General features: G+C 42.9%; 1 protein-coding gene across 1 annotated transcript; it reads right to left on the reverse strand.

Annotated features, from left to right (window-relative positions):
• Positions 1-380: 380 nt before the first annotated feature.
• Positions 381-8,958, reverse strand: NAA20 (N-alpha-acetyltransferase 20, NatB catalytic subunit). The gene is made up of 6 exons (XM_075266586.1): positions 8,841-8,958; positions 6,638-6,662; positions 6,411-6,501; positions 3,214-3,349; positions 2,993-3,138; positions 381-1,302 (listed from the first exon to the last, which is right to left on the reverse strand). Exons 1-6 carry the CDS (start codon positions 8,891-8,893, stop codon positions 1,217-1,219), a joined length of 537 nt encoding a protein of 178 aa, XP_075122687.1. The 5' UTR covers positions 8,894-8,958; the 3' UTR covers positions 381-1,216.
• Positions 8,959-13,102: the final 4,144 nt, after the last annotated feature.

The following is a 13,102-nucleotide window of genomic DNA, read 5'->3' on the forward strand; positions in this document are numbered from 1 at the left end:
TGAGCAGAGCTAGCCGTAAACGCGAGCACTTCCCATTCACTTCAATGGGAGCGCTCGTAGTGAAAAAAGCAGCCCATTCATTTCAATGGGGAGCGCTCGTATGCCGGCTCCCATTGAAATGAATGGGATCTGCTTTGTACGCGCTGATTCTGAACGTGTTTTAACGTTCAGAATCAGGCAGCGTATCAGTAGTGTGAATGCACCCTTCTGTGCGAATCAGAGGTCCTGTGATCACGGCAGCAGGGGCACAGACTCTATTAGTCATTATAGAGTGGTAGAGGATCCCCAGGTTTTTAACATTTAAAGAATTTCTATGTTTTCATTTTAAGATTAAAAAAAACTAAATTCTGCCCCCAAATACAAGTATTGACAATGGTGTTTAGAACAGCAGCACATTTTATTCCATCCATTGTTTCACATCAGCTTTTTACAGCATCATTATCTCCTATACAAAGGAGCAAATTGCAGCACATAACAGAGCAGTTCATTATTACAGCTGCCTGGCAGACTGAAGCAGTATATACAAAAGGTTCCTGGGCAAAGTCACCGCCTTCTATTAATATTCACACATTCCTATCAGTGCGGCAGGTCCAGGAAGGTCTCCGTAATCTAGCGAGTGGCTGAGGTAAATGATACACAGTATTGTAATGCTTCACAGTATTATATCAAAGTGAATGTATGTACACTGATGTCTGATGAGCAATGATTTGATCTACAACATAAAGAATCTGTCGCTGAGCAGGTACATACGGCAATACTAACCCTCTGACTTGGGAGCTCCTACTTGCTTAAAATGGAATTGACTTTGTAGACAATAGCACGTGGCTAATCTCTGGAACAAGGCTTTCCTCTGCTGCGATCTGTTCCCACACCATGAATCTATCCATTTGTGATAACTGTGTTACCAGAATCATTTACCTGATCAGAATGAACAGATACATTACATGTCTGAACTAATGTAGTTATCCAGGCCATGTCATAATCCAAAATGCCAGAAGTAGGACATGAATGAAAACCAGGCCTAAAAAGATGTGTGTCTAAAAGTATAATGACATGGTAGTGCAAAAGATTTTTTGGGAACGTAACCATATCACAATATTTTTATCAGTTTTTTAGATAATGCAGCGAACGCTGTAGGACTAATGTAACATTGTGCTAAATACACAGAATATGCAAATATGATCTTCAAGACTTTGCCCAAGAACCACAGCTATGGTTATTCAATGTCCTCTGGCCGGACCGGGTGTGGTAGAGGTATGATGGACTTTTTCTCTGTGTCTCTGGAAAGTGCCTTCCGCATGTCTGCAAATAAAACACATGAATGGATGAACAGAATTGTATTAGGTTACACCACTAGAAGCAAATCTATAGAAGCCACATACAATCTAAACTCAACACACCCAGTCTGACAAAAACCACACTAAATGTATACTAGGAAATGGAAGATTTCTTACATTGTATGCAGAGCTGGAGCAAGGCATGTCTTCATCTAGGGCAAGTGTTTAGTGTGGCTTCCCATGTGTACACACACACACTAGACATATATATTATACACATACATACATAGCCTAAGTTCTGTTCCATATTATGCTACTAACTAGAGATGAGCGAGTACTATTTGAAACTCCCATTTCGAATAGCACGCACCCATAGGAATGAATGGACGCAGCCGGCACGCAGGGGGTTAAGCGGCCAGCCTCCGGCAAAGTCTGCTTGCCAGCCGCTTCCATTCATTTCTATGGGTGCGTGATATTCGAAACGGCCGTTTCAAATAGTACTTGCTCATCTCTACTACTAATGTCTATATCATTTCTGCATCGGGTACATGTTTTGGGAAGCTGAGTATTGCAGCAAGATCCCCCAATCCAAGGAGTCTCATAGGCCCCCTCACGACTCTGTCTCCAGGTATAGAGAATTTCATACTCACCTCTTATTCCTGCAAACTGGTGATGCGGCACTGGGCTGTGCACCTCTTTTAATGTCCTTTTGGCCATGCTGTCTCCTGTTCTATGGCGCTGCTTATAGTGGTGCTGGCGTGACAATAGAAGAGGTGCACAGATGGGTACTGCATCCTCGTTTTGCAGGAAGAAAAGAGATAAGTATGACATTCTTTAGAGTTTTGTGGCCTGAACTGTATGGAATTTAATTTGACGGGAGAGAGTACTATTACCTGTGGGGGTCACCAATATCTATGTGGAACACTTAGGATAACTGGCACACTATTAACTATGTGGGGTGGCGCTATTTGATGTAGGGGGAGATAGGACACTTATCTATGAGTGGGGGGACACTATTACCTGCAGGGGAGAGATAATTACGACACTATCTACAGGTTATCTGGTGGTCATGGACAGCGCCCTGTGGTTTCATTCTGTGTGCTGATGTGGACTACGGCTTCACAAATCAGTGTTTTGGGGTTTATCTAGTTCAAAAAAGTAACAGTACCTACAGCAGTCCAGTTCCTGCCAAAAATATTTTACCAAATGACCAATTGAATTGGCATCGTTCAGTGTTGCGGGTAGACTTTTACATGACCAATTATATGGCTAATGCTGGTTTATGGAAACACTGACCGATATGTCTAACAAGTTGCTTTGACCCAGTAATTTCTGTCTGTAAATGTTTTAACGGGTTAACAAAAAATATGTGAGATTAAGAGGCGGCCATAAGGAAAATAATCTGGAGCCCTGCTGATATTTCCATTAAAAGAATACTCTTCTTCCGATATGGCCCTGGACACCTCTGTACAACGCCCATTGAGTATCATGCACAGGTAATGTTCGAATTACAAGCACTTTAGCATGAAACTCGCTGGGCATTGCATGGTTACTTAGATGACTGTACCGCTAACCATGCAAATACGTCTCTTCATGCCCAATGTCAGATATGGCAGAAGAGTATACTCCATCCTAAAATGGCTACTTACATGAAGCAATGGATTGTATTCAAAACATCAAAAGTAGAGAAAAAAACCATCCCTCTTGCTGCTTACCATAGGCATCCTCATCTGGCTCTCCATTGCTGGCTGAATAATACTCGATCACGGTCCTGTACACACTGTACCCCAGCTGCTTGTACATGTTAACCGCCACCTGATTGGACACTCTAACAAACAGATCCACGAAGAACCCTCCTTTCCTGGATACGAGGAAGCAGACATTAGCACAGACCATAAAATCCACAATGTTGGGTACACACAGAACAGAATCTCACCTTTCAGAAATTTCTTCAAGGAGCTCCATGAGTTTAGCAGCCAAACCAAGACGCCGGAATTCAGGGGCTACAGAAAGCGCTGTGACGTGTCCGTGCCACTCCTCCCTGGCCACTGATCCTTCCGCCTTCCCCATTACTGTAACAAAATGAAGATTATTTACTTGGAGAATAATATGGCCTTACACTGCATTACACACAAAGTTACGGCGAGTTAGATCAGGCATGTTATGGAAGGTTGTTAGCGACAACTCCCTGGGCGCTCACCTATGTTGTCATTTTCCAGGGAAAAAAGAAAGTTATATACAGCTCATAATAGGTTAAAAATAAATAGTATTACCTTGCTGATCCCTACTGCTTCCATTCCAAAACGTCCAGTTTTACCCCCAGGCTCCAATTCCAAGCTGACTCACAGAAACCGCCTGTGTCATTTCCTGTGCTGAGATGAGTCAAGAAAAGTAGCATGGCAGGGCACCAAGGCGGTGTTGGAACGGAAGAGTCGGGATTGGCACATATTGCTTCTTTTATTTTTATAGCCCTTTATGAACAATATATACACATTTTTCCTGGCCAGACAACCTTTGAACACATGACCTACATCTATCCAATGCAAGCAGTTAAGAATCATGTACAGTACAAGGCAACCTGGGACACTCCTTGTGGCTATAACAAGGCCAGTAATATTAGAAGTCAAGCTTAAGCTAGCCTTTATCCTGCACAGTGACACTGGTGACAATAAAGCAAAGCCTACAGTGCCAGGAAAGCGCCCATCATCTATCACCCATGCATGTTTATTTAAAACAAAAACTCATGCTGCACTATTCCATACAGATAAAAAAATGGTTGTTTTTTTTTTGGTTTTCATTATTATATATTCCTAGGAAGTTTCGGGTCACGTATGGTAAACATACAGTACACTGCGGATGCCGTGTGAAAAGATTCCACATAAAAGACAAGCCTCCATTTCTCTCTTACAAAGATTGGACCGGGATAATGAAGTGACTGGTAGGACCTATGAGAACTCCGCCACTGGCAGAGCTGGTCTTGCTGCTCATCAATGTAAGATATCTTTTCCTCTCAGAATTAGGATGCGTTCACACCAGCTTCATTATCACATTCTTTCAGGTCTCTCATAGAACCTATTAAACAGATTCTGATGGACCCCTTCGACTATACGGAAACAGGGTAAGGCTAAATGTTCACATCTATGTCAAAATATCCATCAGAAATTGCGAGATGAAAAAATCCTGGAAGCCTGACTTCTTCGTCCATTGATTTGAGCAAAAAAATCAGACACCCAATAGACCCCTTTATAGCCAAGTTGGTCTCTTGGGATATGTTTCACCAACACACCAGAAAAACAAATAGGTAAATGCAGCATTAGGCTTCGTGTACATTTGTGTTTTAGCTTCTAAACAGAAACCAAGACAGGCAAATCTTACATATAAATAATGTGGGAGGAATATGCAAATCTGTCTCCCAAGATGTAAACAGGGAGACAGTGCCTCTGTTATGCTGCCCTCTATGGGAAGCACCCTGAACATCATGCCCGACTGTCCAACCAGACAGAAACGGTGCCATCAGTAGCTGAGAAATTGATTTGGTTATAACCCCGCATTATGCAGTAAAGACTTCTGGGAAAGTCGGGCATGATGTTCAGGGTGCTTCCCATAGAGGGCGGCATAACAGAGGCACTGTCTCCCTGTTTACATCTTGGGAGACAGATTTGCATATTCTCCCCATGTTCCTTTGCAGTGGAGCAACTATGGTTGTATAAGTCTCCACACACCTGAAAAGGTGGTCTCTCCCTAAGGATGGACATTATCCCCATAATATACCGTATTTTTCGGACTATAAGACGCACTTTTTTCCCCAAAAATTTTGGGGGAAAAGAAGGGTGCGTCTTATAGTCTGAAGGTGGCGCCTGGCATCCGCTGTAATAGAGAGGCGGAAGCCGGCAAGTGATAGACGCCATTACAGGTGCTGGGGCCTGAGACATCGCTGCGATCCTCTGCCCTACATGAAGCCAGCAGTGGCAGGGGCTCCTCCGTGCCCCCGCCGCTGGCTTCATGCAGGGCAGAGGATCGTAGCGATGTCTCAGGCCCCGGCGTCTATCCCTCCCCGGCATCCGCCTCTCTAGTACAGCGGATGCCAGGTCAGTATCGGTGGCCTCTTCTCCCCCGGGGCCGGTCCCCACCGGCCCCGTACCTGTAAAGTTGCAGGCCGGCTCCTGCGCGGCGATATCGCAGGAGCCGACCTGTTCGGGTGACAGCCGGGAGCCTAATGAGGCTCCCAGGCCTGTCACTGCTATATATTAGTATTGCGGCTGGTCTCTATGACCAGCTGTAATACTAATAGACAGAATGTCCCATAGACGGCAATACAGTTGTATTGCCGTCTATGGGACTTGCGATCAAGTGACCGCAGGTTCAAGCCCCCGGGGGGGAATAAAATAGTAAAAAAAAAAAAAAAAAAAACTTTAAAAATATGAAATAAATAAAAGTTCTAAATCACCTCCTGTTTTTTTTTTTCAATACAAGGTGATCTAAGCAATAGATATCCCCCAAAATGGTATAACTAAAAAGTACAGCTGGCCCCGCAAAAAAACGCTCTATGCATCCCCGTACAGCTGCAGGGTCACCTGTCAATGTGGCCTTGCAGCTGTTGCAAAACTACAACTCCCATATATTAAATATTTTACCAGTTTTTGCTTCAAAATTTTTTTTCCCTATTTTCCTCCTCTAAAACCTAGGTGCGTCTTATAGTCCGAAAAATACGGTAAATAACGTGTCTGGTTTCCATTATCGTCTCTTTCATTTTCACCCCACAACAGCAAGGCCCATTTCTCATCTGCGCATGGGATCCGCTTGGGGACTCCCTGAACGGAAAACGAATCCACATAAAAAGCGGTTACCTTAGGAAACCCATAGACCTCATAGACTATATGAGGTTTTTCTGCACGAAAAATGAGGAGATGGGAACGGAATCCCCGAACGCAGATGTGAACTGGGCCTAAATGTGATACGAGGCATTGGATTGTCTATCAGAAATCACCAGACAAGACATTTACTGTCTGTTGTTCTGGTCCTGCAACGGATCAGGAGAACGGATAGGACAACACTGATGTGTAAGTAGAGTCAGCTGTACACTGTGAGTGACTTATTCCTGCCATGTAAACTGTGCTATATAAAAGTACTTACTGTAACCCATAAGTTCTCCACCTGGCGCCTCTGCAACAATGAAGTATTCCGGCCAGTGTGCCAGATACTGTAAGTAAAAGGGGATCCCATACTACAGAGTCTGTTAAGGTAATATGAAGTAATAAGTAGGTCACTGTATTAAGAGGACTACACAATGTCATATGAACAATATAGCTGACATATATAGAATAGATAAAAATACATATAATATTACTCAGAAAGGATACAGTTTCTGTGAGAGGGTCCAAATTTCTGTAGAAGAAGGGGACACAAATTATTAAGTGCATAAAAGAGCCAAACACACAAAATACAATAAACTAAGCACACAATATATCATCAACCATGACAGTAAAGTGGATCTGACCGAACGTCAGCTGCTTCAGTATATGTGCAGCGGTTGTTTTCTACTGTAGCTTGTAGACTATGATATACACCAAACGCCAACAGGCAGAGTTGCAGTGTAAAGCACAGGGGAGTTTCTGAGGAAACAGCATGTAGTTATCTGACAGCTTTAGAAAATGAAGTGAAAAAGTTTCTTTCATAGGTCAGTTCACATAAAATTTAGGTTCCTCAGGTGTATCCCAGGGGGACACAATGTCTGTGGCGGGTACTCATGTGCAGTGCTTTTATGATAGGTGCTGGACAGACATGAGGATTTATTAACACACATTCCACTCCCCTCATACACCTGTGTGCGTGTGCTCTGAACAGGGAGCGAGGAGAAAGCTGCTTTCTGAGTCTCATTTCCCTCAATATCGGCCATCAGTGGAGTGCTGGGAGGAAGTCATGTACATTAGGTTGTTAACCAGTCCCAACAAATGTATCTGTGCCCTAGAGCTCCCAAGATCAATGCACCTTTCTGAGAGCAGCAAAACCAATAAAAACAGGTTCACATCTGTATCAGATTCTGTTATATTTGACAGTAAAAATAGCGCCACACGCAGACACTGCTTTTTTTGCCAACACTACAGACATGTCAGCTGAACCTGACAGCCCCTACTGTAACTGAATAGGGCCCTTACACCACATGTCTGTAGTGACCTACCGGATCTGTAAGACCACAAATGTCTGGTTTAACAATCAGGTCAATGTCCTCTCTGAGAAAGCATGACAGGTGGAAGCGGAGCTACAAGTGGTGTCTGTCACTACAACTGCTATCTATGGCTGTACCAAGAGATCAAACTCAGTAACACAGCCTTAGCATGTACATTACCTGTATGCAAGGAAAGATCCCAATGTACATGCTTAGGCTGTGTTCACATCATGCGTATGTGCATATGCAAGGAAAGATCCCAATGTGCATGCTAAGGTTATATTCTGGTCACATATATGTATGCTGGGAAAATTCCCACATAAGGTGAACAAAGCATTAGTGTGTACATTGGGATCTTTCCCAGCATAAATACACATGATGCGATCCCAGACTTAGTGTGTACATTGGGCTCTGTCCCAGTATACATACACATGATGTGATCACAGCCTTAGTGTGTGCATTGGGGTCTGTCCCAGTATACATACACATGATGTGATCACAGCCTTAGTGTGTGCATTGGGGTCTGTCCCAGTATACATACACATGATGTGATCACAGCCTTAGTGTGTGTATTGGGGTCTGTCCCAGTATACATACACATGATGTGATCACAGCCTTAGTGTGTGCATTGGGGTCTGTCCCAGTATACATACACATGATGTGATCACAGCATTAGCGTGTACATTGGGAACTTTCCCAGCATAAATACACATGATGTGATCCCAGACTTAGTGTGTACATTGGGCTCTGTCCCAGTATACATACACATGATGTGATCACAGCCTTAGTGTGTGCATTGGGGTCTGTCCCAGTATACATACACATGATGTGATCACAGCATTAGCGTGTACATTGGGAACTTTCCCAGCATAAATACACATGATACGATCCCAGACTTAGCGTGTACATTGGGAACTTTCCCAGCATAAATACACATGATACGATCCCAGACTTAGCGTGTACATTGGGGTCTTTTCAATGATACATATATATATAATGTGAATATAAACTAAAAGACCCTCATACACATCATATATACTGCCATAATGAGATATAATCCTAGAACCTGAGACACCAATCCTGGCCTGTTGTGTTCATGTGATTGGCCCATTACAGGTGACTTCACATACAGCTCATGGTGGGCAAACTACTGCACGAGCCTCAAAGTAAAACAGAGTAGACATCCCCTTTAAGACCTGCTCATGGGCTCCCCCATAACAGACCCCCTACATAGTTATGAGGCTACTCTTTTCAGTGCTGGCTTTCCACTACAAAGTACTAGGCTTCTCTCCTAGACACCAGCACTGCAGGCCTAGGACACTTGTACCCGGGAACACACAAGGCGCACAGATAAAGGAAAGCTCCTAAATATCCCGCAGCCCCGCCCCTGGACTCACATGTTGTTAAAGCGAAAGAGATCGTCGCAGGTGAAGGCTCTCAGCGAGGTCATCCTCTCTATACCAGCGGCACACCGGGCAGCACTGGCGGAAGTAGGGCAAGCACCGACCGAAAGTGTGCGCGGAAGTGACGTCAGAGGACTGGCAAAACACTCAGCTACCATGCAGAAGGCTGGCTAGGCCGCTGTTGTCATGGCGACGTGACTGCCGTAGCTGGGCGGGGCCTAGTTCCTTATGGCCAATCAGTAGCTGCCTGGAGGTTTTCCCTCTCACACTCCTGCAGTTGTCACATTCCCATGTACAGTAGCTGTGTGTACAGCTGTGAGACCTGACCTAGGCAATGTGTCTGCTGTACTCCTGTGACACGATGAGGGGAAGTTATATAAAGCTGAGGCCCCACGTTGAGGAAAAGCTGCTTTTTTGTTGCAGATTTTGCTGCAGTTTTTTTGAGCCCAAGTCAATAGTGGGGGGTCCGTTTGGGGGGCGAACGCTTATGTGAACATAGCCTTAGCTGGAGTTTTCCTGATATGGGGAAAAAAAAAATACTGCAAAAATTCACGTTTTCACTGGGTTTTTAGCTAAGCTTTGCTACATGAGGCCTTAGCCGATGAGTTTTCCTGCCCCTCAAAAAATTTTCATTCTGATGAGCTATCCATAGGATGTGTCATCAGTATGTGATCTGTCCGGGTCTGACTCTCTGATCAGCACAGGTCATCTGTTGTAGCATCTAGGTGCAAAAACTGCTAGTGGACAGGCAGCAAGTTCTGCACTTCTCTTATTCAAGTAATAGAAATAGCTCTCTGGGACCAGCGATGTGCTTACTATGCAGCGTCACTTCTATCACTTGACTAGGAGCAGTGCTGCATCATGTGCCACCCATCCACTAACAACTTGGGGAACTGCTAGAACAGATGATCTGTAAGGGGACCAGGTGTCGGCCCCCAAACACCACATACTGCTGACCTATCCTATGAAAATTTGATTTGGAGTGAGAAAACCCTTGAGGTCTCATGTTGCTGAAACGCAGCTTTTTTGTTGCAGATTTTGTTGTGGTTTTTTGAGCCAAAGCCCAAAATCTCTACAAAAGGAATGGAAAATATATAGGATGCTCTTATACTACTCCTTTCTGATGAACCCACTCCTGGTTTTGGCTTAAAAAAAAACCACAGCAAAATCTGCCACAAAAAAAGCTGGAGCCTAAGGCCCTACATTGCAGAAACGCAGCTTTTTTTTTTGTAGATTTTGCTGTGGTTTTTTGAGCCAAAGCCAAGAATGGCTACTAAAGGAATGAGCGATATATAGGATGCTCTTATACTTCTCCCTTCTGCTAAATCCATTCCTTTGGCTCAAAAAACCGCAGCAAAATCTGCAACAAAAATAGCTACATTTCCGCAACATGGGGCCTCAGCCTAAGACTGGAATTGCCAATCTTAATACATTTCCCTCATAGTGTGCAGATACTATCTCCAACAAGTGTTGGACTCCTATAGCTCACATACTAATGGATAGGTCATGAGTATAAAAATTCGATTTGGGGAAAAACTCCTTTATTTCATTCCATGACAGGAACAAAACGCACCTAAAAAGAGTCTTCCAGCAGAAAAATTGGTATCAAACTAATAACAGAACCTTGTAGCACGGCTTCTCCACTTTCCAAGGATGCCTTTTTTATTCTGCACTGCAATTCCATTTCCATTCAAATATTTGTTCTTGTTCAAATTAGCTGAAAAGAGCTTTAGGGACATTTCTTCTCCTGTCTCTATGAACAAGATAACTGACCCGAACTTGCCCAGGAGTTAAGAAACTCCCCTAAAGCCTTTTAAGTTTATTCACATTAAAATAAAATGGTGATTTTCATGAAAACGTTGCAATGCAGAAAAATAAAGGTATCTTTGGAAAGTGTAGAAGCCGCGCTAAAAGATACTGACATTAGTTTAATACTGATTTTCCTTCTGATAGATTCCCTTTAATTGCAAAGAGTAATAAAATAATAATAATAATAATTTCCCCTATTATTATTATACTCTGTCTTGTGATTTATGTAAGTGCCATAATGTACAAATATTTTTGAATGGTATTTAGGGAACTCGCTGCTCTCAAAATTATTGGGCCATTCTTCCTAAAGATTTTTGGGTTTTAGTCTTTACTTTAATTTATTTTAGAGGATCTTAGTGGGTTTATCTCACAATTTTTTCCTACTGTCTTATCCTACTGTCCCCCCAATTCCCATATCATTCTCAATTTCAAAGAGCGATCGGCCTCTTAGCAATTTTTGTACTTGTAGATACCCCGGGTACTGCCTTAGATTTGTGGTATAAAATTGGCATAGATTTGTGGCATAGCTCATGCCAGTTTTCCGGTTGGTGCTATAGTAAATTTGGAGTGTGGTGTCCGTGCTGTAGTACACCTGCCATGCTTGAAAAAAAGTGGGCACAGGAGCTGAGATGTGCCATTGTGTGGCAACAATGCAGGAAGTTGGGGCATATTTTTGGCCACTTTTTAGGCAGATCTATGAGTGAGATTTATGAAAAGTACAATCACCACCAGGTTGCCATCTGGCTGGTAAATTTCGCCTGGCCAGTGTTTTCATGGATGGCTGGTGGCAGTATTTCTTGCTCAGTACAATGATGTCATTTGGATTGCTGCGTCAAGTTGAAAACAGGACAAGTCGGAGGAAAGGTTGTCTCATTGAGAACAGGAGCTAGATGAATATTATTATTTTTTAATCCTTATGGCATGGCTTCAGTGTGGGGGCCAATAAGGGGGCATTAAGCTATTTATCTGCCAGTATGAGAGTATTATATTGTGTGTGGGCACACAGAGAAGACTCGAAGAGGACAGAAGCAGAGTTAGGGATGTGGCTTTACGCACTAGACTTGGCCTTCTTTGTGCTGACACAGGACAGTTTGTCCCTGATAATTTGATATTCTCCTTGATAAAAGGGATTTTGCATGGGGTAATAACACTATGTTGTATGTGTTTTTATTCTATACTACACTCCGTGATCAGAAATAGAAATGACAATGAAGCAGCTGATAGAGGGGAAATCCTCAAACAAGAATAAATCGCATAATCCAACATTAGGTGGCGCCATAGAATCAGACGTTATCGGGTCACACTGTAGCTCTTTTGCCTAGGACAGGCTCAGGGGCACTATTGTACGGGATCTGTAATTCCATCAAATGGTTTACTTCTCATACAGACACACAGGAATATACCACTTATATACCACCTTAGTTCGATACACTTTTTGGAAATATTGGTGTGATTTTTTTTTTAGCTTTAAATACTAAAATACACACCAATAGTACATTAGAGCCCGCACATACCATAAGGGTTTTGTTGTATAAAATATATATTTTTCTCTGTATTACTGACGTTCTGTGCTGTAAATTGGGCCGGTTTCTTTGCTTTATACATTACACGTATATATACTGGAAATCTACAAAGAATATTCAGTTTAGTCGTAGCTTGACAGCTTTTTTTCCCCAGGATATGTGTGCAACTTAGTCACAGTAAACCACTTCCATTGTTAGGAAGAAGATCATCATGTTATCACCAAGTGTTTTCAAGCAACCTGGCAAAACATCCTGTTTTTTTAGGAGGGGGGTGGAATTGGGGATGGAATATATAATCCAAATAATGTAATTCACAGACAGTAGTGACAAACATTGCCCAAATATCCATGTCATAAAGTTCCCATGTAATACCACTGCACTGACAATACACTATCCAAATACCAGGGCCGCACAGTATAAATTCTAGAGTCTGGCAATATCCTTCAGTAACAGAATCATACACTTTCCATATAATATTTCCATCAGAGCCCAAAAATATCAGCTGGAAAATAAGAATCCCAAAATATTCATTCAATTAGGTGTCCAAATAACATTGCTACATAGGAGTGATATCAGTGCCCATAGATAGCCCATAGAATAAGGCCAACCATATCAGTTTCCATACAATAGTACCAGCCATGGAGCCCATGTAATAATTCAAGTCATGGTGTCGCTACCATATAACTAGAGATTGAATCGAATTTCACCCAAACCTGAAACTTTGGCGGTTCATCACTTATGAATCACTATTATACTTTGGGGTTGGGAGTTACACTCACTTTCCCTCACCGTTACTGGGCATCTTTGCAGCATCCAGAGCTCCCTAAGGGTCCTTGGCTAACCTCCTGGGTCATGTCGTGGGGGATGCCTGAGATTGGGTTTCTACAGTCCCCCAGGGTACATAATGGATGCAGGGCTAGTCTA

This window comes from Leptodactylus fuscus, chromosome 3 (assembly GCF_031893055.1).
Source record: "Leptodactylus fuscus isolate aLepFus1 chromosome 3, aLepFus1.hap2, whole genome shotgun sequence".
Lineage (NCBI taxonomy): Eukaryota > Metazoa > Chordata > Amphibia > Anura > Leptodactylidae > Leptodactylus > Leptodactylus fuscus.

Excerpts from the sequence above, each read along its gene's own strand:
- NAA20 (XM_075266586.1), bottom strand. The coding sequence starts at position 8,893 with ATGACCTCGCTGAGAGCCTTCACCTGCGACGATCTCTTTCGCTTTAAC. Across the intron at positions 3,139-3,213 it reads CTTGAAGAAATTTCTGAAAG|GAAAGGAGGGTTCTTCGTGG; the intron begins GTGAGATTCTGT and ends CCTCGTATCCAG. Across the intron at positions 1,303-2,992 it reads GCCAGATGAGGATGCCTATG|ACATGCGGAAGGCACTTTCC; the intron begins GTAAGCAGCAAG and ends TTTTATTTGCAG.